The sequence below is a fragment of the Corvus brachyrhynchos genome, unplaced genomic scaffold (assembly GCF_000691975.1).
Source record: "Corvus brachyrhynchos isolate BGI_N302 unplaced genomic scaffold, ASM69197v1 scaffold381, whole genome shotgun sequence".
In the NCBI taxonomy this organism is placed as follows: domain Eukaryota; kingdom Metazoa; phylum Chordata; class Aves; order Passeriformes; family Corvidae; genus Corvus; species Corvus brachyrhynchos.
In genome coordinates, this window is record NW_008236219.1 from 891,802 (window position 1) to 917,171 (window position 25,370).

General features: G+C 41.5%; 1 protein-coding gene across 5 annotated transcripts in view; it reads right to left on the reverse strand.

The window, feature by feature from the left end:
- Positions 1-3,101: 3,101 nt before the first annotated feature.
- Positions 3,102-25,370, reverse strand: part of LOC103624216 (follistatin-related protein 4) — a 228,162-nt gene continuing 205,893 nt past the window's right edge. For 3 of the 5 annotated variants that reach the window (XM_017746903.1, XM_008643430.2, XM_017746902.1), the window contains 8 exons: positions 24,475-24,636; positions 23,317-23,451; positions 21,772-21,798; positions 16,472-16,590; positions 13,435-13,584; positions 12,728-12,835; positions 9,679-9,788; positions 3,102-6,599 (listed from right to left, as the gene is read on the reverse strand). In XM_017746903.1, the coding sequence (XP_017602392.1) occupies positions 5,897-6,599; positions 9,679-9,788; positions 12,728-12,835; positions 13,435-13,584; positions 16,472-16,590; positions 21,772-21,798; positions 23,317-23,451; positions 24,475-24,636 (1,514 nt within the window). In that variant the 3' untranslated portion in view covers positions 3,102-5,896. The remainder of the gene's footprint in view (positions 6,600-9,678; positions 9,789-12,727; positions 12,836-13,434; positions 13,585-16,471; positions 16,591-21,771; positions 21,799-23,316; positions 23,452-24,474; positions 24,637-25,370) is intronic. The other 2 variants (XM_008643431.2, XM_017746904.1) reach the window with 2 other exon arrangements.

Sequence of the window (25,370 nt, forward strand, 5' to 3'; positions counted from 1 at the left end):
CTCTTCTAATAAAGAGTAGCTGAAGAGTCCATTAAATTGTTATTCTGACTTAGTGCCTCTCACTGGTTTGTGGTCATTGGGCCATACATGGCATTACCCGTGTCCAACAGTGGGAGAAACCTGTGCTGAGAACGGGAGCTACACTTCTGGAAATGCCAGTGGTTTGACCTTTGCAAATTGGGATGGGCTGCTCGTTTGATTTAGTCCTTGTCTTGTTTACGAGGCACAGCTGGCTCTCTGCTCTCGCTGTGCTCACTGCCTTAATCTGATGGCTTTGGACAAGTGTCAAAGACACCATAGACTGCCAAGGGTTAGTGCCGAAGTGCTTAATTAAACAAGCCTCTGGGATGTGGGATTTGCTTGGTAGAAGCACCACAGCAGAACTCTTTTTTTAAAAATTTTTTTCTTCTAAAGTTAGTATTGTGAACTGGAAAAATTTTTTTTTTCTTTTTCATGCATTTTGTTTTCAGCTACAAGCATTTGGAAAATAAGACCCATAATCCCCATATTTCCTAAACTCAAGATAAGACATGCAAGAGCCTTTTGTGCCACTGAGTTTTCATCTTTTCTCATGAATTTCAGGAATAAGGGACAAATAAAATCACAAGGGAAAAAACCCCAAAGGTAGAGAGCTTCTTTAGTAGCCAGTCACGTCTGTGAGGAATGTAAGTCACCTAAGCATCGTGTGCCAAGGCACCGAGGGTCATTAACACTGCTACATCTTCCCCCTGGGCTGCATGGTGATGACCTTTTGCTGCCACGGAACTGAGTTATGGGCATTAATTCAGCTGGTGCAGAGAGTAGATTGGGCCAAGAACTTAACAAGTTGCACTGGTCCTGCCCAAACCATCCTGCTCTGCCTGTACAGGCTGTAAATCTCACCCCAGTGTACTGGGAAGTCAGGGGGTTCAGAATTGAGGGTATTTTGGCCAATGCATTAAGCTGGGCTACACAGCCAGCTCACATTGCACGGGATAAAAAAATAAATGAATAATGTCAGGTCTGTCAGCCCCTTCATCAGATGGCCCCAGCCCAAGCTCAGCTCAGCCCCCATCACTTGTGCATGACCCCCAGGTCAGCACCTTTGCATTTTCGGGGCATCCTGATTCCTAGCAGATGTGAATAGATGTAAGATTCCTGCCTGCCTGTCACTGTTCTCTGTTTTCAGGCTTATTAAAAAAATCTTTATAGACTTGCTATCTTATTCTTTTAGAAACAAGAGTTAAAAATCCAACCAAACTAACCCCCAGCCCTCTTGTTGGAGACAGGTTAAAAAAGGGTGACATTTCAGGTGTGTTTTTCCTCCACTAGCAGAGAGGAGCAGTCCATTCCTGGGCTTGCACTGCTTGGCTGGGAATTTGTCTGGTCTTCAACACCACACACAATCACACCATCTCATGTGTGAAAGAAACACATGAGTCTTCCTGGTCTCCAGATGGAGAGATTTCCCTGTGTTTTATTTCAGTCTACTTCCAAAAGTCAACAAGGAAAGAAAAGAAAAGAAAAAAAATCTCTTGCTGTAGAAGCCGTTGGCAGCAGTGGGGCACCACAGTGATGGGCAGGAGTTGTGCCCACATCATGTCTGGAGTGCCTTGTGCTGCAGATGCAGAAAGGGTGAAATGTGTGAAATGTGGATTGTGCATGCTCCATCACTGGATGTGCTCAAGGCCAGGTTGGAAGGGGCTTGCAGCAACCTGGTCTAGTGGAAGGTGTCCCTGCCCGTGGTAGGGCTTGAAATGAGATGAACTTAAAGTCTCCTCCAACCCAAACCATTCTCTGATGATTAACTCTAGAAACAGCAGCTGCTGGTACCAGTTGTGGAAGCCCATGGCTGGCAGAGGAGATGCACTTGTGTAGGTTGGAGGTGAGGCTTGCCAGGCAGGGGGAAATGAGCTCTAGTGAGCAAATAGCAGCACTGAAAGTGCCAATTGTAACACTGATCTCCGTTTCCCATAACTTAACCATACTATAGGGGCTTTTTTTTTTCTTTGCTTTGTTGGCCGATGAGAAAATGTTCAAAGCAGTGAGTCAGATGATCAGTGCAGGTTTCAGATGGGAAGCAGAGTGGGAATTGTAATCCAATACAGAAAGCCAGTGCTGCTGCTTGCCTTGCAGAATGCACTTCATTGAGAAAAGCAGGATTTACCCCCAGGTTTTCTAAGAAAACAATTATCTGAGGATGAGGTGGTGAATAATAAGAGTACATGGCAGATGGGGAAATCTCTGGGTCCTAGGGGTTCAGTGAAGGGTAACAGCTATACCTGTTACCCAAGAGATGGTCACAAAGCCTGATACAGGGAGGGACAAAGGGGATCTTAGGGAAAAAAATACAAAGGCATTATGGCATGCCCACATCTTTTATGAATAGGTTATTGCACACATGTCTCCCCAGCCTCTGTTCCTGTGTTCCTGTTCATTTTGTTGACCTGCTGTAGGGTCATACAGGGAATTAGCCATTAATCTCCTTACAGAATTGAGATCTTGACCTTTTTATCTGTTTTACACAGCACCCAGCACACTACCAGGCACTCTGGCAATTAAGACCTAATCATGGTATAAATCAAGTAAGTAAGTACCTGTCAACAGGTCATCAGGACTGGTGTTCCTCTCGGGCAAAGCTGTGTTCATGGAGGTCAATCCAGCAAAACGGGCCAAGGCCTTCAACAGCCTCTCATGAAGGCTCTTTTGCAGGGGGGACTGACCCACACTGCCAGTTCCTATCTCCCACCCATCCTGCAGACAAGCCCACCAAAATACTTTGGTACTTTAGTTGATTTTTTTTTAGTGGTATAAAAAAATAAAGTATTTAATGATAAGAATACATTAACTTTCACAGATTCCAAAGAAGGGACTTGTGAGTTTTGCTTCCAGTTTAAAAGTGGTTGGTTTCTGAACAGGCACTTCCATTCAGAAAGTGAAAATATTGAGGGAAATACTAAGACAAACCAGTATTTCTATCATACTGCTGTTTAACCTCAGTGATGAATGGCAAATGCATCTGATCTTTGCATTGGAGACTTATTTTTCCCATGATTCTAGTGTCAGAACACCCTGACATATGAGTGTATAGGATAATGAAAAGGTCATTAATTCAATTTAGATCAATTTCAATTAATCATCATGATTAATTAATAATTTATTAACTAGGAATTAAGTGTGAATTGGTGGAAAACCAAAAGGATAGGGGAAGAAACTGCCCACAAGGAAATATAGTCTCTTTTTGACAGTTGAAAGGCAAATATCAGTTTAAACATTTTTTTAAGTGTATATAAAATTTCTGTGTCATAAAAAAAAATAAAATCAGAGTAACAAATGTGCAGCACTTTAATGTCAGATTTGACTGTCATTGGAACTGTTCACAAGTAGTGTGGACAATCTAAATTATACTTCATTTTCTAAGTATGATATATAACCATTAGGATAATTTAGAAAAACACATCACCAGAACTTGGGCAGGAAAGGGAATAAAGGGAACATCTTTGGAAGGTCCAAGTGGGATTTTTTCAAGTGAATGCTATTCCAATATTTTGCAACAAACAGGAAAAAGTGAGGTCTGTTACACATCTTTCACAGCCTATATATAAACCAGCCTCAAGAATATTTACCTGAACAGATATATACAGGGATTTTTTTTTTAATATTCTTAAAAAAGTAATATTTGCTTGATCTATGACACAATGAACGTCTCTACAGGGAAAACTTACCATAATAAAATACTCAAGAAGTCATAAAAGGTAACACGAAAGCAGTGTTTGGCCTTGGTAAAACACATCTAGGATGGCTGCAATGTATGGATACAGCTTTGTTCAAGAAAGGAGCTGTGCATATTTAAAGGTACTTACAAAGCTGGTCTTCTCCTTTCTTTGACATGGAATATGTTTCCTAATGGGATGAGTACAAAATCATGGACACCATGCATTGCTAAAGGAAGGCTATGCCCATCTGTTTCACATGTCTGTGTTGCAATGATGGAAGAGTCTCTTCTAACCCCTATGGCTCGTAAGTGAAAGAAATGTAGGATTCAGCATATGGGTGTTGAAGGACAATTTCAAGGACTTCACGTTTAATGAATTCATAGGATTCAGCTCCCCTCCTTCGTCTGTCAGAACAGATTTTTATATTCTCTATAGAACTGAAATGGTTTAAAATACCTCAGGTCTACAGCCATGCTAAAATGCTGCTCTTCTGATAAAGTTAAACATTTAAAGCAAAGACTGTCAGTGTTATTCTGAATTCTTCTTGCTTAAAATCCCTCTGTGTGTGTTGTGAAATGGGTGACTTAAAGTATCTGTGGAGGAAAATGATTACAACCCCACTACCTATCACTGTATGCGTTCAAGGGCAGCTTTCTACAGACTCTGGGCAACAAGGTCCTTGGCAAACCATGCTGGGTCTTTCCGGAGGCCAATGGGTGGCTCCAATGCTACTGATATTTACCTGCAGAGAGCTTTCACCCACCTCAAGACCCCATTTTTCAAGTGGTGGTTACAACTGCTCGGATGGCACCACTTCCCTGGCTCTGCTGTCACAGTGGCTTTTGCCTTCATTACGTCATGGTGATGGAAAAAGAAAGTTAGAAGAATGCAACTAGAAAAGTTTTTATATCTTCCAAGTGTGCAAATAAATGGCTGTATGTTTTTATGGGAACTTGACTGAAATTTCTCAATGCCAGCTGTTGCATTCTTGGATAATTCAGCTGCTTTTACATGAATGTCTTTGCTCATAACTAAAAGATAATTGACTATAAACAAGTGTACAAGTAACAGAAAGGGAAAAAAACCACAAAGAAAAATTGTTTCCTGGTATTTCTGAAAATAAATAGGCAAATTAAGGCTATGACTAGAAAATTAGTGAGTTTTCTATTAAAAATAACCTCTGTTATTTTAAGAAAAACCAAGTGATTTCAGTGCTCCTAAATGTTTAATGAGAGTAACCAATGATTTCTAGAAGTGTTGCTGTCTTCTGTGGGAATAACCATAACTAATTCTCTGCCTCCAAAGAGTAGATTTTGCATATTGTGCCCAAACTGACCATACTCAGGAGCTGTTGAAAGACTAATGCCACCTTCTCAATAAAATTGTTTACATAAACTCTGACCCCCCATCAGTATTTTCTGGCTTCTACCCAGGCCTGGATGGGTAATGGCCTGGATATTTCATGGCAAATTTCTCAAATACAATCACACAAATATGCACTGGAAGAGGGTGGACTCATCCCATTGCCTTCAGTAGGACCAAGAGCAAAATGAAGCGCAGAAGCAAGCGAGCTGACAGTTACTATTTCTGTGATGCCTCCTTCTGAAATCACATCTGCGAATCCTCCCAAAGCCATCCTGCAGAGAAAACTGATCAGTTTTCATTAAATCACTCTCCTAGGTTTCTCTGGGTTGAAAACTGTTCTGATGTTTAGTTCCCCTCATCATCCAAAGGTGAATATTCATTGCAGTCCTCGCTGCTGCAGTCTCCCTGTGCTGGGGTGGGGTAGTCAGTGCAGCCAACAGGCAAGGGATACAGGGAAGAAAACTGATGCTTGGACATAACATAAAAGCTCCTCAGTATGGAAAGTCAAAATCTGTTTTGTTCTACAGAATCACTAGGTTTCGTGGCTTATATGATATCTCAGTGGAGATATTATTCACTTCCCAGCATTTTTCTCATAACCACAAATCACACCCACAAATGAAAAATATCCCTTCAAAACCACTTCCTATTAGCAGAGCATACCTTATATTATAAAACTTGCAAGTAGACCAGTGTTGTACCATGAAGCCTATACAGGGATTTTTTGTCTTTTTTTGTTTTCCCAGTGTAAAAATGTACAATGCTACTGCTCATTTGCTGCAGTGTAAAGGTCCAACTGGTCCTTGCCTGCTGAAGGCCCCACTGCTACTACACTTTCATACCTCCCCAACCCAGACCACTGTGTTACCCCTCCTTATACCTGAAACCTCACAGCGTAATGTATTTTGCCTCCCATTTATAACAAACAATGAATCTTTAGCTGGTGTAATGAGATACTGTCCAAATAATCCACTGTCTTTCATAATTCTGTTGTAGCTGCTCCAGGGCCAGTCTTTGGATGTGATAGGGTCCTTTAAATTCTTCAGTACATTCATTCTCCCTGTTGACAGCTCTACAAAAAGCACATCTGTTTGCAAATGTGAAGTAGCATATATATAGTACTGATTGCCATCAGTGAAAGAGGGTTGAAATGTCAGATCAGATACACGTATGTTTGTTTTCAAGTCATAAATCAACTTGATTTCCCCTCGGACAGTTAGAGCCTGGACTCTGATCCTGCCACTGCCTTCATCTGCACTGACCAGGTACTGTCCGTCAGGTGACACGTGGGGTGTGCCCGACACATCACCGTTGGGGCCAATGACGGTGTCGGTGACACTGTCGATGACGAGCTGCAGTGACGCGGCCACCGAGCGGTTCCTCCTGCACTGCACAAAGTAGTAGCCACCCAGGTGTGTGTACGCCATGGCCTGTGGCACGCAGCTGTGGGCTTTGAGGTTGATGGTCTTGATGTGAGTCACGGTTTCCAGGTCAATCTTGTGAACCGCATGTTTTGACTGGTTAAAAATGAAGCCAAACCTGAAACAGAAAACAAGACACTGAAGTCACCTCTGCGGACATGGTTACATGCTTGAGCAAAGTCAGCAGAATTGGAAAGCTTTTATTCTGTTGGTTTTGGAAGCATGTGCAATAATGCTGTCTCTTTTTGTAAGAAATGTCTTGTTTTAGTGCTTCTAAAACACCCTAGAATGAGGGATATATTTCAGTTCAAATTAGCAACCTGATCCTGGAAATTCGAATATGTGCTTAGCTGTTTGAATCTTTAAAAGCTGAAATCTTTTATTGGGAAGACCAGTTTACCATAGAAATGATATCAAGGTTTGGGTGTTCAGTAGGCTAACACTGACCAGGTTTGTATTTAATCTGTCTGAGATTGCAGTCATGAAATTCAATATATACTCAAGCCTTCAATCTCAAAATAGAAAAGCATTCAAAATAAAGCATATTGCTGCCAGGTTGGGGCCAGAGAGTACCTCTATATAATAAATATGGCTGTGTACAATATAATGTATAACCACTGAATGAAGACCATGTCTAACCTCATCTCTTAACTGACAGCACCAGAGGGAAGCTGTGGTGTGTGTTTGGTACCCGTGGTGCCTGGGAACCACTGCAGGAGATGGCAAGGCTGAAGTGCAGACCAGACTCTCAAACACCATCCTGCCAGCCCAGGGAAGGTGTAAAACATTTCTTGAGGAACATAACCAGAGTGCCCTGAAGATAAGGGGTCTTTATTTTCTGTCTCAAGACAAGGCAAAAGACAGTGAGCAGAGAATAAATGTTCTGTAAAAGATATATGCTACAGCACATCTGACCTTTGCTGAAGACAAGAAAAGGTCAAGAATAGCGAAGAAAGGTTTCTACTTAATTTGAGAGGGAGCCCTTAGAAACAGCCTGTTTGTGTTCCCCTGGATTCACAGGTCACTGACACCGACTTACAAAAACTAATTTTACATCGAGTATTTTTTCATCCGTTCAATGTAGACAGAAGGAAATTAAGTGAGTGCTTAGTGTTGTATCTCTTCCGCAAAAGATGTAAAATTGCCTTGTGAAATGTGGAGGACAACGTGCTTGTGTGCAGATAATACATATTTTGCTTGAAACACTAGGTTTATTTCTTTATTCTTAATCCATCTGTCAGTGAGACACTCAGCAATGATTTAACTTCTAAAGAATGAGCCACTGTAGTGTGTGATCCCATGAAAATCACTGGGCTAAGCTTTTCATCTCCCCATTATACTCACATCCATTAGAGACTTCACAAAGTATCTGCAGTGGAAAGTCGTAGCACACTGTGTGTGTGGAAATCAGATATGACACTTGTATTTCTCCTGGATGAATGCATTTTAAGTACACTTTAAAAAGTGCCTTCCCTTACAGCTTTTTTTTCCCCAAGACTTCCTTAATGCTTGGCCAAATGCCTGAAGAAGTTAAGAAATGGTTTTATCATAAACTTTCATTTAAAGAAGTGGGTCAGGATATATTTTATGCGCCCACAGTTGCAGAAGAGGCTCATCCCTCGCATGAAATCTGTGATCTGAAATCTCAAAGCAAACCTTACACTTAAGAGAGTTCTAAATAGACAACAGTCTACCCTTGGAACTAATAAAAATGGATGCATTTCTAGATATCCATCTGAAATAAGAGGTAGCTGAAAGACATATGCAGGAATATTTGCATACAAATATTACGTGGCTCATGGAAGAAATTACTTAAATGTTCACCTTCCTGGGAAATGCTGGTACTGCCATTTATTGTTTCTGAGTGGAGAATTTAGAACATCATCTCAATGAATCTCATTAGCCTGCAAAAAGTTATTTTTCTGTGCTGAGGGTGAGAGAGAACAGACGATGATCTGTCCCTGAACAAATGCGATAGCAAATAAGGCACAGCATTTGCAGCTTTGCACATGGAAAACTATAGACAATAATCCATATTTATTATTTCAGCTAACTAATCACACTGCAGCAAAAGGACAATTAAATAAACAAAAAAGTGTAACTGTTCCACCTTCCTGTCTTTGAATGCAATTCTCACCTTCTCAGCCCAGGCTTTAACATTCAGCAGAGTCATCTACCTCCTGGCACTACTATTAGTCACAATGAAATTGTGAAAGAAAACTGGAAATATGAAGCAGAGAGAAGTTACAAATGACAGCCATGAGGCATGCATCATTATTTTGTGTTTCAGCAGGCAAAGTTATTTATTTTGGAACAGATTCAACGTATAATCATTTAAGTGTAACCCCTCTCTCTTGGTGTTTCCTGCAGGAAACCTAAGATGACTGTAAGGAGTTACATTATGTTTTTGGAGTGTTTAACTTAGTTAAACTATATAGAGGACAGAAGATGGTTAAACAGTTGTTATGTTGTAACATGGACAGAATTTTGATAATGTTAATGGGAGGCTTCCTCTGCCTGCTGGGAAGCAGCCAGTATTACTCCAGGTTATTAGTATGTTAGTTACACAACCTCATTAACCACTACATCACATTTAAAACTGATGGTTCATGGAGTTGTTTGTTTGGTTTTTTTTTTTTTTATGTGCAGTGCATACAATTTTTCTGCTCCAACCATACATCCCATGCAGAGATCCAATACTTGAACAAGTTGGAAATGTGGAAGAAACACACCTTGTGCTTCAGGCAGAGTACACTTTTACCACTTCAAGCAATATATCCTTGACACGGGTTTCTGCCCAGATCCATAATGGTTTTCTGGCAAGGAAGGTGATTTTTGGGCCATCAAATTCCTGGCACAAGGGAGCCAGGGAAGTGTGCCATAAGCTGCAAGGAGGGAAGGCTGACCAAGGTGAGATGTGAATGCTCATGTATGGTCTAAGGGAAGTCCAGGATTGTTTCTTGCTCTTTTATTGATTAGCTGAATAACTACTGGCAATTTCCTCAACCACTTCTTCATTTCATCATTTCATGTGTGAACATGGGGATAAACATAGTTAAGATTCCTTCCTTCCTTCCTTCCTTCCTTCCTTCCTTCCTTCCTCCCTCCCTCCCTCCCTTTATATCTGTACAGTCCTTTAAGGTGATGAGAAAGGAGCAGCATGGTCACCATTATTATTCATTAAAATAATTTCTCACCTAACATGATTAATAATAAGATTTGTAGGTGGTATAAAAAAATCATCCACTCCTTCAAAGGGTGTGCGGATAACACGTGGATTCTCCCCTGCGCTTGCCTCTGGAATTACCTACAATAAATACACACAAGGTTGAGCACAGGATAAGCACTGAGTAAGGCAGAAAGGTAAATACAGATTACATGCACGGTACCGAGTGGCTCTTTCCAGGATGTAGTAGACTCAAATTGATTAATGACTTCAAAACACTGTTTGGTGTAGTTGTGTTCAAAAGGTGTGCTAGCAAATAGTATTTGGGGCTTGACATTTGTAAGGTAAGTACACAACTTGACTTTCATAAGTTGTTTACATCTTGAGAAAGAGCAGTCAACAGGAACTGAAGCTGTATGACAACACTATGACCATAATAATTTATCCCTCACTGTCTAAAGTAAACATTTACTTCATGGTAATATTTATTAATCTCACATAAATGCACAGTGATAATTTACCACCCTGAAGGATCAAACACTAACTCACAGCAGTTAATTATCACTTTGAAGGAGAGAAACTGTTCATCCATCGATATAAAGTCCAGGGAGGAGTGGAGAAGCGCCCTTTGGCTGTCCCCTGGTCCTGTCCTCCAGCACAGCACACATCTCCATGGACAGGGGAACTCAGCTCCTCCACTGCTCCGGAAAGGAAAAGTTTTCAAAAATTAAAATGTTAAACACTTGAATTGTTTGCTGGGTCCAAGATGACTTTAGTCCATTCATTAGGACCTTCTGCTGCTCCAATATGCAGCAGTCATTGCTTTGAATTTACAGCTACATAATTCATTAAAGATATACTAAACCCCTAAAAGGTTTAGACAGCCAGCTGTTCTGGTCATGCCATTTAGATTTCTTCCAATTAGATTGCTCAAGAAGGATGCCCACCCTTGCACAGTGCTTTCGAGAGGCCAGATATTTGCTTCCAACTAGTCAGTAATGGCCAAACAACAGCATCCCATTAGCTGGTTGCACAGGCAGTTTGATAAATCCCTGACTTCCAGAGAATGAGTGGAAATTTAGATCAACTTCTGCAGCAGCATCTTTGTAAAAAAAAATATTTTACTGCATCTGTGCAACCAAACACTGCAGGTTTTAAGAAGGAACTTTGCCCAATTAGCTACTGCCCACCTTTTGGGAAAAAAAGTCAGAAAAAATAAAGGATCTGCTGATGCTAATCTCATCTCTATGTGTGTAACTGCACATCATAAAGATAACAGAAAGGACTATCTGAGACTTGGAGCCTTCTAACAAGTTTCCAGCTGTGCAGATGGTGTGTTCTTCCTAATAATGACATGCTTGGGCCATCTCTCCTTTAATTACAGAAACTTCTCACAGCTGGATGGAAGAAATTAAGTCAGAAAGGGTAAAGAGGGCCCATTTTGTCTCCTTATACCCGGTACAGGAAATTCGCATCCCCAGGTGAGACAACCTGGTGCTGCTGCCCTGGAAACCTTCATTTATTTGCCTCCATTCTGGTTTTGGCATCTTTTCCTGAAATAGCCCATGATGAGTAGCTGGTCCAGTCTTTATTATTGACAGCACTGGATGGAGCATGTGGATGGTGGGGATGGCTCATCTGGTCTTCATGGGGCAGCATCTCCAGAGGCAGCCTTGGGTAGCCCCACAACTAATGTAGATTCCAATTTGTTGGTTTTTAGGTCAGAAAGCACAGCCCCCCTTCTTCTCTGCCTGCTGGGGAATGCTTTAATGTAGACTTACCAGCAAACACTTCTGGCAGAAGGAATATTCACATGACACCTGTTTCCAGAAAGGTTGGGCAGCAAGTGCCAGAAAACAACTACCAGAGAAGGGGATGTCTGTATTGATCAAATCATGTCAACTTTGTCATACAACATAGAGCAGTAGCAAAATGCCCCACTAGATGACTACTCTCCATGTTCTCTGTACTGTCAATAGAAGAGTAAATCTGCCAAGGTCATCTGGAAGTGGAAGCTAATTTAGTTATCCAAACTCATGTGTAGTGCTGTGTCCCAATATCACTGTGGGTCTGATGGTGCTGAGCATGGAGGAGCTCCAGGGATATCACTGGCACCCCTGTAGTGGAATCACTAACACCCAGTAACACAATTTGTCCCCCAGGTTTTACTTCTGATGGTTTGGTTTTTTTTTCATACCCTAGAGAGCCCCTTTTTACATTTTACTGTGAGAGAATCACAGAATCACAGAATTGTTAAGGATTGAAAAGCCTTCAAAGATCATTGAGTCCAACTATTTCCCCAGCACTGCCAAGCCCACTCCTGAACTATGTCCCCAAGTGCCACATCTACATGTCTTTTCAATCCTTCCAGGGACAGTGACTCCACCACTGCCCGTGGCATCCTGTTCCAGGGCTTGACAAAGTTATCAGTGAAGAAATTTTTCCTAATACCAACCTAAACCTCCCCTGGCATAACTTTTGGTCATTTCCTCTTGTCCTATAACTTGTTACGTGGGAGAAGAGACTGACTTCTACCTGGCTCCAACCTCCCTTCAGGGAACTGTAGAGACTGATAAGGTCTCCCCTGAGCTCCCTCAGCTGCTCCTCATCAGACTTGTGCTCCAGACCCTTCCCCAGCTCTCTTGCCCTTCTCTGGACACATTCCAGCACCTCAATGTCCGTCTCGTAGTGAAGGCTGAACACAGGATTCAAGGTGCCTTACCAGTGCTGTAGAGCACAGCAGGCTTGTCCTGCTCACAGCCAGCTGCCAGCCCTTGCTGTACAACTTTATGGCACTTGGCTCTGTCACCAGTCTTAAAACAAAACAGACCTTGGCACAAAGCAGCCCTGCTGTCAGCCTGCGGCACAGTCATTGCTCAAAAACAAATTAAACAGCAGGAAAAATATGTGAGGATGGACAGAGGAGGGATGCATAAAACACACTGGATATGCAAATGAAACAGCAGCTTTATATCCAGACCATTAAATGCTGTTAAATACCTGCGACCCACCGGCCACCAGTCTGTAACCAGTGATGCTGAGCCCAGGAAGAGCAAAGGCTCCAAAGTGTAAGGACTTACCTGCAGTGTGGGTGATGATTGCCTCATGTCCCCCCAGCTGAGCACCCACACTTGGTCGTGGGACTTGTCATAATGTAATTTGGTTGGTAATGGGTCCACATCCAAGGACTTAAAAAAACCCAGAGAGAGTTATTTACACAGTGACCCAAATGCACATGACAAATACTACATCAGCTCACTGCAGGCAGTCCCATGCACCACTATTATGTTCCTTGTGCAGCTTTGCCTTCAAATCAAGTGGGGGACCAGCAGCAGTTGAAAAATTTGGCTGTTTGGTGCCATTTTCTGTGTAGACATCACTCCATCTTATACTGTTACTTATAGCCAGTAGATCAAGGGCCAGTTTCTGTCTGAATTGTACCCACACCAGCTCATTATTCCCAACCTGCTTATAACCCAGGTCAGGTGGCTAAGCCAGGAATTCATCCCAATGTTATTTTACCAGATTCACTGTAAGCTCGGCTGCAGATGCAGTCTTGAGACTGTGATCTCCCACCCATAGAGGAGAGGTTATAGAACCTCTTTTCCTGCCAATGAGGTTACAGAACAGTGAACCCCATGTGATCCCACTGGCGAAAGCAACACAGGCCCAGCTCTTTAGTGATCAGCAGATCTTTGCCCAGCAGATCCACCAGGCAAAGATCTGGTTTTTTTGTCCTATATCAAGTCTTTTGCCATCAGCAAATAATGTGTTCACTTGTAAGTACCTGTATGGCTTTCTGAGTCTGGATATCAATTATCATTACTCTGTTCTGCTTTGGCTGTGTCACATAAATGTACTTGTCTCTGACATTGACTGCTGAAGCCCATAGGCAGGACTGAGTGTCTTCACCTTCCACTCTAGGACAGATCTCCTCCTGAGGGGTTAAAAAAGAAAAGGTTTAATTTTTACAATTTCAGGGCCTGGAGCAGCAAGAAGCTTAGCCTTGAAAACCGCAGGAAAAAATCCCTGGGGATTCCATTAGGATGATATTTCTTCCCTTTCTTTCCTGGAAAACATGAAATAATTAATTTATCAGGTACCACACTTCAGCCTGGCTCTATGCAATGACATTAAGCAGCTGGACCACCTGCAAACTTATATTGAATTTAAATAACCACAGAGCCTATGGATTGATCTTTTGAAGCATGCTGTGGTTCATCAAGACTTGCAGTGCTGTCAGTGTTTATTAGCAACAGAAATATCACCCTAGGCTTTGAAAAAACAGTGATTTACATTAATTGACTCACTGCTTTATATTTTTCATAAAGTCTTCATTTTCTGTGCAGGAGAGCATGCTCTAAAACACCTATGCTCAAGCAAACAGAAGCAAAACAAGCACGATCCTACAGCTACAGAAACTTCCCCTGTTCAAAAGGAACCAAGTTCTGCCGCTTTGGGCCAAATTCTGTTCACAGCTGCCTGATGCCATATTTTCTCTCTGATACTCCACTCACTGAGTCCTGTGCAGAACTGGTACAGCTACCCTGAGTTTGAAGAGTCCCTTGTGGTCTCACCAACAGCTCTCTGCATGTTGGCTACTCCTCATCGATCTTCCTTCTGTCGAGATGCTTTATTTGAAAGAGCATTTGTGTGGGACCAGGCTGTGGGGAGGAAATGGGGTAAAACAAGAATGAACACATATATATTTCAGTGAGCAGAACTGCTGATTTTAGATCTTCTGTTGGTTAATTTTAAATAATGGCCCAACTTCCCTAAGGGAAATGTGATTGGAGCTGCATCAGAGCTTGCTCAGGGAATAGAATAGAATAGAATAGAATAGAATAGAATAGAATAGAATAGAATAGAATAGAATAGAATAGAATAGAATAGAATAGAATAGAATAGAATAGAATATCCTGAGCTGTAAGGGACCCACACCATGTGCAACAATTATGGATAAAAAGCTGTCACCTCTAAGCAGAACAGCTCTGCTGGCTGAGTGTCTTGTTGGAGACCACGAGCAAGGGTTGAAGATACAAGACTCAATAACTTGGTTGCATTTTCTTTTCTGTCCCTCCGGCCAGGCTGGGAATCTATGCTACAAGCTAGAAGATGATACAAAAGCTCAGGCTTGGGCTTCCAGCAGCCATTCATGCAGTCAGGCACCTGCCAGCCTCCACACTGTCCTCCTCATCCTCAGCTCTAACAACACAGCATCCACCCAAGCCAAGGGGAGCAGGGAAAGGTCACCAGTCTTTCTGCTACAGGGCTCAGCTGCAGCTGCTCCACCTGCTTTTGTGCCCTCTAAGAGCAAATGAAGAAACCTTTTTTGTAGATCCATTCCTAAAGTTGGGCTTGTGTCACTGTCTATGTAGCAAACACTCAAGATAGTAAAAGGGAAAAGGGAGGAAATAAATGTCAATCCTCCCTGGACCAAGGGAAGGGCCCTATGAGATCTGTAGGAATCCCCCAGAGGTGTCTCTGAAGAGCAGCCAAGTGATATTAAAAATCCCTCTTATGTGCACCAACGTGCTGACATTATTTCCTTAAGTGCCTTCTCTCTTTTGTTCTTTTCAATCTGTTTTTCCAGAACCACCTCTTCAATATTTACAGTTCTTTGGAAAAGAAACACAGGATTTCTGTCTTTGTAAAGCAACAGCTTGGGTGTGGCTTAATAATATTAAGTCCATGTTAAGGATTAGCCTTGGGGTGAGCATCAGTCTGGACTTCTTCTAAGGTATATTAAAATCTAGTGGAAAAAAAAAATCAGTATCAACCATGAATTTACTGAGATTTAGAAAATATTTACTACAGATGTGTAAGATGATCTTGACCCATAGCAGCAGAGCTTGACCCAACCTGCAGGGGTCGTGAGAGTGATTCTCCCCTTTGATTCCTCCCAAAACTGAAATCAAGACTGAGCCCTTTTCTTCAGAAGAGCCACATTCTTGAGCCACATTCTCAACTTTCCCTTTTAAAAATTAGAAACTAAGTAAAGGAGTGACTAAAAAAGCATTTCTGGATGTATTTCAGCACCTGTGCTTTTCAAGAACCGACAGTGTCATGAAGATATACCTGATGTGTGTTCCTGTGCAGGAGTACCTAACACAGGTAACTGAGAACACTGACCTCACAGAGCCTCCAGGCACGTGTTATCCCACTGGCCATGTTGAGCCAGTGCTTGACATTCCTGACACCTGAAAAAATTTTCCTCGTGATTTCCTACAGCAAGGGTTAGGTAAACTCAGTGCTGACAGAAAAGTGCCAACAGCAAACACAGACAGTGCAGTCTCCCTTTCAGTGGCAGACGATGCAGAGGACCTCCATGGCACAACCATTTTCTGGGCATTCTTATTTGCCTCCCTGCTGCAGTTTAACATGGCAAACTACTTCCAAAGAGCAGAAAGTAGCCCAAAGTAGCTCACTTCTTTGCCTATGGAGGCATCAGTAAAAGGAGCACCAGTGAATGATGTGCACATCTCTGTGCTATTGACTTTTGTACCTTCCCCAAAGCCCAGTTACAAATTTGGGGCATGGATAAGTAAACAGATCAAACAGGACAAATGAAAGTCTTTGCTCATGTGATAACTAGCCAAATTCTCTTCAGTGTGTCAGTAAATCCTCCATTTCTAAGTCAGCCTTAGAAGTTACGTGGATCCCTTGATTTTCAAGAGAAGATGCTATACCTCAGGGATGCTGCATGAAGCCCACCAAGCTCCAACACCCCTGTGGCAAACGGGTCCTTTAGCAATAACAACCTTTGAAGAGATTAAGAGAAAGTTTCCCAGCTGTCAGCTGTAGCTGCTGGGTTTAGGACTTACATAACTTGTGAAAATCCTCTCTTCAGGCCTCATATGTCTCCGGATTTCACATTCGTTTGGCTGAAGGACTGTGATCCCATCATCAGAAAAGACATAGAACATATTCCCAACACTCAGGCCTTAAAGAGGGATAAAGAAGAAGGAGTTGTATTTTTTTTGGTATGTATCCCTAGCTGTTAGGACTTCTTTTAAGAACGCATCCTCCTCTCCTGACAAACAAAATCTGCCTTACATAAAAGTTGGTCATTTGGATGCAGCTGGAGCATTCACAAAATCAAATTTTATGTCACAACAAGGGCTTCAAGGAGTGAAGAGGTACAGACACATTCAAAAATGCATTGCCTTGGTGGCGGTGGTTGTACCCAAATAACTATGGCTGGGTCTTGTTAATAGGTACCAAAGCAGGATTTGATCCCAAGAAACCCCTCTGTTGCACTGCTACCCCTCCTCAGATTATGAATTTGTTTTTTTCCTATGAGTTCATGAAAAACAGCTTGACAATAATTTGAGAACTGAAAGAAAAGCTTTAGTTAAAGTGAAGGTCATCCTGTCACAAGCAACTTGACCGCTGGTAACTGTGATGTTAAATAGAAGTGTTTAGCATCTGTTTCCATGAATGAAAATATATAGATTTCTCTGTTTTCTTAAACTATGTGAAAGAACTAACTACAGCCACCAAAATAAATACATTTTTGAAATCTTGCAAACTGTAATTCACAAATATGGAGTAGTTCAGCATCGCATTAGCCCTCATTTATCCAACTGGGGCATTTCAAGAGATTTGGAAAACTGGCTGATTGTCACTGCTTTGCCTTTAGGAGATTGTATTTTATCACTTCTGTCATGCTACATGGAATAGCAGTGACAAGATCTTTAAGAAATATTCAGGATCTTTTCAAACACTCTAGTTTCAAAGATCCATTCATTCTATTTTTTCATACCACCACCAGTAAATGTTTGCAATGACCACTGTCACCCCTAGTAGTGTTGATAGTGTACTTTATCTGCCAACAATATGGTGATACTATAATTTGTATCTTCTAATTAATTCCATTTTCCCATGGAGAAATAAAGTCCCCATTCTATGGCTCTGAACAGTGTTCAGTGTTAAAAATACCCTTTTCTGGTCCTGTGGTGGCACCTCTAAATGCTGCTCACAGAGATAGAGTTTCTCACATTTCTTAACTGTTTGCAGGATTGAGATCTAAATCATCACAGGAAACTTGACAGTAAAAATATGGATAATTTGGACAAATGCATTTTTGGAAAATTTGTAAAACACGTATTTAGTAAGGCTAGAAGGGTTTTTTTGGTGCTAAGCCCCCTTCTTTTGATGCCAAGTAAGTCGCTTCAGAGTATAATGTGTCAGCATGTGGTGTTTGCTGTACTGACAAGGTTCAAATTGAGTGTCTAAACTATAGCACAGAAATCCCCCAGTTAGGGCATCAGGTGGGTACAAGAACTGTGATCCTCAAATGTGATGCCACAGAGCAGGATCATGCATGTAGGAAAAAAGCTAACAAAGCTCCATCAAGAGTTATTTCATGGACTAAGGGTAATTTTTTCCCCAAGTATATTGGTAAAACATTTCATTCAGGCACTTTGGACCAAAACCTGTGCTCCCAGCATCCACACAACTCCCACCTGCTTTAGTGGGAATTGAGTGAACACGTCAGAGGGCAGAATTTGACCCTGGCCTGGAATGAATGTACATATTCCATGGGTAAAGGATTTTAATCCTAAGAAGTGAAAAGAGGCAGGCAATCAATTATGACTACTGTGAAGGTACTTATTATTTTCATGCACAAGAGTAGCGTGATTTTGTCTGATGATCCTATTACAATGAGGGTGTATTTAGGAAGTAAGACCTTAATTACCCACAAATATACTTCGATTAAAATTTTTACCCCAGCAGGTTTAGAGTCAGAGACTTGGCAAGTTTCACTACTTATCTTGCAGTAAAATGAGTCCAAGTTTTTCTGCAGACTGATTAAAATATACTACAAATTATTGAGAGCATTCAGGTACTCTCTTTTTTAAAAAAAGCTTGTCAATTTAAATTAAACCACCTTTTTTCCCAGAGATTGATCTTCACACTGATATTTAGACCAAGCAGGTTTTTTACTAGACAAGCTAGGTGTTTTATTGTGACTCATGAAACATTTGCCAAATCTTGGTTGGGGTACATCCTAAACAATCTCATGGACATCAGTAAAACAGACTCAGTTTTTGATTATACTGCTGCACCTACTTAGTGCTGGGAATTGGGAATTATTTCAGTACAGAGGTGGGCAATGGGGTATTTTGTTTTTTACAGTAGTGAGGCAGGTATTAAATTGGGAACTGGGGGACTAATGAGGAGAATCAGGAGGTTTTTTCTTTTTCTTTTGAATTGAGGACATTTCAGGTTAGATGACACAACTAGTTCAAAAACTAAAGGCATTATGAAAGGCAGCATACCTCATCTGTATAGCAAAAACCCCTAATATTAAAAAAAAAAATTAAGAATGAGGATTTCCTAAACATACCAGTTCTTATTTGATCCACTCCAGATAAGTTGGCTCTAACAAAAAAAACTTCAGGAGGACACCTGATATCAACAAGAGCTTATTTCAAAAATACAGCGTCTCCATCAGTGTACATCTATACATCCCTCCTTTGAGATCAAAGGGCAAATTTTTCACCATGGAATACTCTCTTCTGATCTGATAATTAAATAATTTTCCTCAACTTAATCTAAATACTTGGAAGTATTTTAGAAATTAAATTTGGTAATGAAAAGGCTTTCAGCTTTTTAAGTCCATACATTCACATAACTGCTGATTGCCTGCTGGCATGAAATGCTCCTTTTCTCCGGGTATTAAGCAAGCAGTGCTCGCTACAGAAATGAACACTGGCATGAAAACAAATCTCTGCTTTACATTTGGGCGACTCATGGTTTTCTCTGGACAAAATTAAAAACTATTTGTGTAAGTAAATACTGCACATGCTTCCAGCCCCAGGTTTAACTGGCTGGTTGCCCTATGTGCACTCATTTCTTGAGGCTTTGCTTGTGCGTGGTCTGAAAGGTTTTGAGAACAAACTGACAGACTTACTTTTAAAATGACCAAATACTTATGTTAAAAGTTTGACTTGCAGCAAAAGTTTTTTCTGTACCATATTTTGTTTAGGTATTTCCCCAAGGTTTTAATTACTCCAAACCTTGGGGGGATGAGGTTGTGATCATTTTAAAGGAGCTCAAATCTACCAATGCATTTGTTAATATTGCTACTTGCACATAGTAAGGAATTGAAAGAATACATTAAAATGTAAAACCAAAAATACCATTCCTGTCTTCCAGCTTTCTCTGTGCCAAGATTTCACATGCTGAAGTATGTTCTAGAATGAATGTGTCCATGAAATACTACAGAACAAGAAAAGCAGGGTAATAAACCTGATCTACAGATACTGAATCGTTTAGGAACATCAACAGCAAATCTGTTTTACTGGCCATGTTTTGCCTCAACATTGCTCATACTTTTATTTAAAATGTGCAAGGTTGATAAGCAGTAAGTCCATTTATTTAGCAAAATTATAAGAAGACTTTCTGCAACCAACTTCTCAGCTGTTCTTTAAATATTACTCTACTTCTACATCTGGTAGGATTATCCAACTGCTTTCTTTAAAAAGGAGCGTAAGGGACACTGTATATAAACAGCCATGGAGCACCATGCAGGTGATGCTGGACTGATGAGAGATGCATTAGAGATTTCATTTCCAAGTAGAAATAGCAATTCTTAGTGCCAATAATGCCATTTACAGGAATGTCAGCAGTGAAGACTCCTCACAGCCCTGCACCAGACACCTGCAGGTGGAGTATTTGGGAAGAAGTGCTGGGGAGCTATCCTAGGTGACTGCACCACCTCTCTGACCTCCAGCGAGCTGCATTTAGCTTGGGTTGGAAGGGACCTTAGAAATAAACTAGTGTACTTGCTGTGTGTCTGTGGCCAACAGTGGCACCAACAGCGTGCACCAGGTGTTTGCACACCTGGACCAGGCTGCTTCGGTCACCACACCCTGGCACCTTCCTTCTGCCCCTGAAATCCTTTGCGCCAAGCCCAAGCTACCCAGAAAGCTTCATGCTGAGGGCAGGAAGCCCAGCTATTGTTTTGGGTACCTGGAGGCACTACTTACAAAGGGGCCTTTTGCACCCTCCAAAAGCAGAGTGAGCCTGAAGCCCTTCTTGGACAAGCAGCGTGAGGGAGTTCGGGTGTTTGCAGGGGGCAGGGGGATGTGGCCGAGAACAATTTTTCACTGCGCAGCAAACTTTCCCACACAGCTGGAAGGACATCAAGGTCTCAGCTGCCTCATACGCAGCTGGCAGACGCAAGAACTGTTTTACACCTGGGTTTCAACCCCAGAACCTTCCTCCAGTGAGTGGATGTCCTGCTCACAGCCCTCCAGGAGCCCAATGTCACAGGGTCCCCTCCACATACCTGGGCTCCACACCTACAGAGGCAGATGGACAACCTGTGTGAGAGCCCCTGGGGCTGTTGCATGATGCTTCTTACTGGGTGTTTTGGAAATTACGACAGCACAAGCATGTACAAAATCAGGGGATTTTTCATTCAAGTGCCTCCGTAATATCGTTGAGTCAATTAGATGCTCAGGATGGGTTTTTTCCTACTTTGGCTTCCAAGATAAACAGTTGTTGACCTTGTGGAGGGCACACTGTAACTTTGATCAAACTAGAGATCTTAACTGCCAATTAAAACAAGGAGAAACTGGGCAACCTTTACCCTGCATCGATTCAAAAGATAGAGGGAAGAAAACCTGTTGTGGTTTGGAATTCTGTTTTGCCTAACAGTCAAGAACAAAATTTCTGTTGCTTACCTAGAAAACATCAATACATGCTACTGAAGAGGAAGAGCTTGAATTGCTTGCATAAAATGCAGTATATTGAATTTATGCCTTACTTGTTCAATTATGGTAATTTGGGAGCACTTCTGACACTTGTGTGATTGCTAATGCAGCTTGAGAATCTCAGGCTGATCACACTTCTGGCAGTATATAAAGATTCATATTTTTATATATTTTATGGTAATTTATTATTTCATAGTGGGAAAATGCAAGAAGTTATAGGTACAAGAGTGACATCTCTAATTTGAAGAATTTAGCTTTTAAATGTCTGGTCTGTACTTAATCTGGTAACTGTGAAAGTTGATAGGGTTAGTGGCAAGTCAGTGGAGAATGGCCCATCACAGAATTATTAAAGCAGACAAGCACATTATCACTACGACAAAAGAACTTTACTGCAGTACCTTCCTCTCGCCACAGTATGTTTGCAACTGCAGCATCAGAATATTGGGAAAGCCAGAAAATAATCAGGAAAAGAAAAAAAAACAACAAAACAATGTCAAAACTTTCATTGTAGCAAGTAACTGAATAAATACTCATGTTTACATGAACTGTTTAATTGGTGAAAATTTTGTAACATTCATTCAAATAAAATACCAGGAAAGACAGAGAGTTCTAAACACATTTGCTCCTTCTAGAGACAATTCAGAAACTTTGACATGGGAAAAATCCTTCCTGAAATGAAGGCAGCTGTTCAAACATCAGTGACCTACTAAAGAGAAGCTGTTACCTTCAAATGCAGCTGGAGGTATGGTACAGCCTGTGATTTTCTGTGCAGGTTCAATGAGGAAACACAACATGGAATTATAGAATCATTAATGTTGGAAAAACGCTCTAAGATCATTGAGTCCAACCATTAACCCAGCACTGCCAGGTCCACCAACATCTTTCAGAAGAAGCCTGAGACTGGCAGCTGCAGCAGCTACACCCTTGGCTGCGCTTTTTCTTGGAACTTCATGCAACTGCATTCTCTTTCAGGATTCACATAAGCTCTGAAAGTACACCTGCATTTGAATTTCTGTTCCAGATAGATCCAATTATTTCTCAACATACTGCAATTTCCCTTGCTCAAGTATTCAAGGGAAAACGACCAATATTAATAAGAGTACATAAATCTAGTTAATGAGAAATAGAATATATTTTCCAAAGATTCTCCTTGAGAGCCCATATTTATGGGTAACTTAGCTACCAATTCTCGCTCTATATTTGCAGCCAGAAAAGCAGCAAAAATCCCATTTGCACCTAGACTTTTAGCATCACCAATAAACCCAGGCAATCTCCTAAGCAGTTAAGATGGCAGAACTAGGAAGGATCAGGCCTCTGGAAACTTTTCTACTGGGGCAACTGATCACCTCCTTCAGCAATTGTGTTTTGGGGTCAGTGTGGTCAAGATAACACAGCTGCACTCCTATAGGAGATGTGGGAAGAGTAGCTGGGACAGTATTTGTCTTCCAGGTGGAAGATAATTTCACACTGAGGGAAACCTCTTTTGCCAGTCAGTGATGCAAAAACAGGTAAAATAAATAGTTTAATCACAACATTTTTCAGACGTCTAAATATTCGAGAACTTTGACTGGTAACTGTCTTCAAAAGAAGTCTTGCACAGAAATCAATGAGATTTATAAAATTTGACAAAATATTACATTTTGGATTCCCTGATATCTGAAACTATTGCCAATTTGTTACTCTAATAACGCTGTTACCCATCACACACCTGGTATACTTCTGGCACATGAAAGGCACCATCTTCCTGGACAAGATTTTACCTTGTCTGCATGATTCCTACCCCAAAAAGTGTCCAATCTTCTGATCAAAGTGCAGTCTGAACTGTCATTACCTTATGTAGGATCCAACTGACTGCATGCAATAGCCTGAACTATCAAATTACATGTATATCATTACATTCAAACACTATTTAAAGAAATAGATACATGGAAAATTGAGCTTACGGGTCTTTCTCGCTGAATCTTCGATGAAAAGGGAAGATATGTCCTCATCCACTCCCACCTCATTTTTAGCAATGCAGGTGTAGGCACCAGTGTCTTCATACCGAACACTACTGATATGAAGTTCACTTCCGTTTGCTGTAAGAGAGACACTCATAAAAAGTGCTCCTCACTGCTGCTAATTGCTTTCCCTGCCTTAGTTGTCTTCCAGTGCCATAGCTGCCCGGTGATGGCTCAACTGGGTGGTTCCACCCCACTGTGTTTCCCCCTATTTAACTAGAGGTTTTTGGGGAGTCTTATGGGAGCCGATGTCTTGTCCTTTCCATCAGCACGTACACACTCCACACCAGAAGAGAACAAAGAACAATCCCACGTCAAACAATAAATTACATTTCATTTATTTCTTATTCTTGTTAGAAAAAGGCTTTGGCTTTAGTGAAGAGAAATTAATTTCAATTTTGCAAACTGTTTTTCATCAGATCACCAAAACCTTCGGTTTAAAGGGGTCTCTCTACAGTTCTTCCTACTGTTTTGCTTTTTGCAGTGAGACCACTGCCTAAAACCTTTGGAACATATTGAGATATTGTATGTGACATGCAGGGATACCTGTGCTACCAACACAGGCTGAGGGCTACAATCCACCAAAGCCAGACTGGGGCATGTGTTGAGGATGGGATTAATATTTTTACACAGAAAACTGCAAATAAATACTTTTGCCTTTTGCTGTGCCTGTTGCACCCTCATTTGAACATGGACCAAGAGGAATTAAGAGCCCGATTCCTTCAGCAGGGCTGAATGGCAGACTGATTCTCAGCTGACTTGCATCCAGTGTGGGCTTAGACCTGAACAAATAATTTAATAAATTTCTCTTCAAATAATCTGATGCATTTCTTTTCTGCTGTGCCGTACACAAGAAGCAAGGCAGTGAAGAAACAGGCAGGCTGTCTTTGAACAGAATGCCATTACCACTTACATCAATCAATAGTGCATTTCCTGGGAAATTCACAGAAGAAAGAGATAAAAGGGAAAAAAAGGGGTTTTATAACATGATTTCCAACAACTGTGGCTTAGCAAAGTACAAGAACTTCTGGTTTAAAGTGCAAAATAATCCTCCGTAATCCCTGTCTACAATACTTTAATTAATCAAAATTCTGTTCTTACCGAGGAGCGATAGTTGTTTGGATAGTTTTGGCATGATATCAATGCCGTTCTTTAGCCAGGTAATTTGGGGATTAGGGATGCCTTCAGCGTGACATTTCAGGCTTGCTGACACGCCCGGCTCCTGCGCTTGCGTTTCGGGGTAGACGCGGATCACTGGCGGCACTGCGGGAAACAAGGAATTGGGGACTTGAAACCCCCATGCCAGGGCTTGAGAGCTGCTGCTGTCCTGCAGTCCCACGAGGGGCTCTGAGCTGAGAACCAGCAAGATAAGCTCCGTCTGGCTATCAGTGCAAGCTACAAGAATGATTTCTCTACAGCTTGACTTTGGGGGCAGAAAATAGAAAACAGTAATTTTCCAAGCACTGGCATATGAGAGAAGGTGAGGATGCCACATCCATGCAAGTGTTCAAGGCCAGGTTGGACAGGGCTTGGAGCAACCTGGTCTAGTGGAAGGTGTCCCTGCCCATGGCAGGGGATTGGAATGAGATAGTGTCTAAGATTCTTTCCAACCCAAACCAATCTGTGATCCTGTAATTCTGTAACAGAAAAGAGTAAACTAATATACCAATGCCAGGGAGCAACCTTGAGATCCAATTTTGCATTTAGACTGTTCTTGCTTTCATTGAGTAATTAACTGAACTTAATAGTTGGATTAAGACCTAAGGTGGGTACTCACATATTTAAGAATTAAAGTATTGTTGGGGTTTTAGTTTAGTCTTAGTTTTTTCCTGTTAAAGGAATTTTCTCCCATATGCATGTTGCTAGGGGACAAATAGCTGTACTTAAGAAAGACAAAAAGGGAAGTGGGGCGGGCCTGGCTACTCCTTTGTCTACACCTGGGTGTGGGGTCAGTTCGCTCTGAGCGTCCGGAGAGAGAAGCTGCAGAGAAAGGAGCT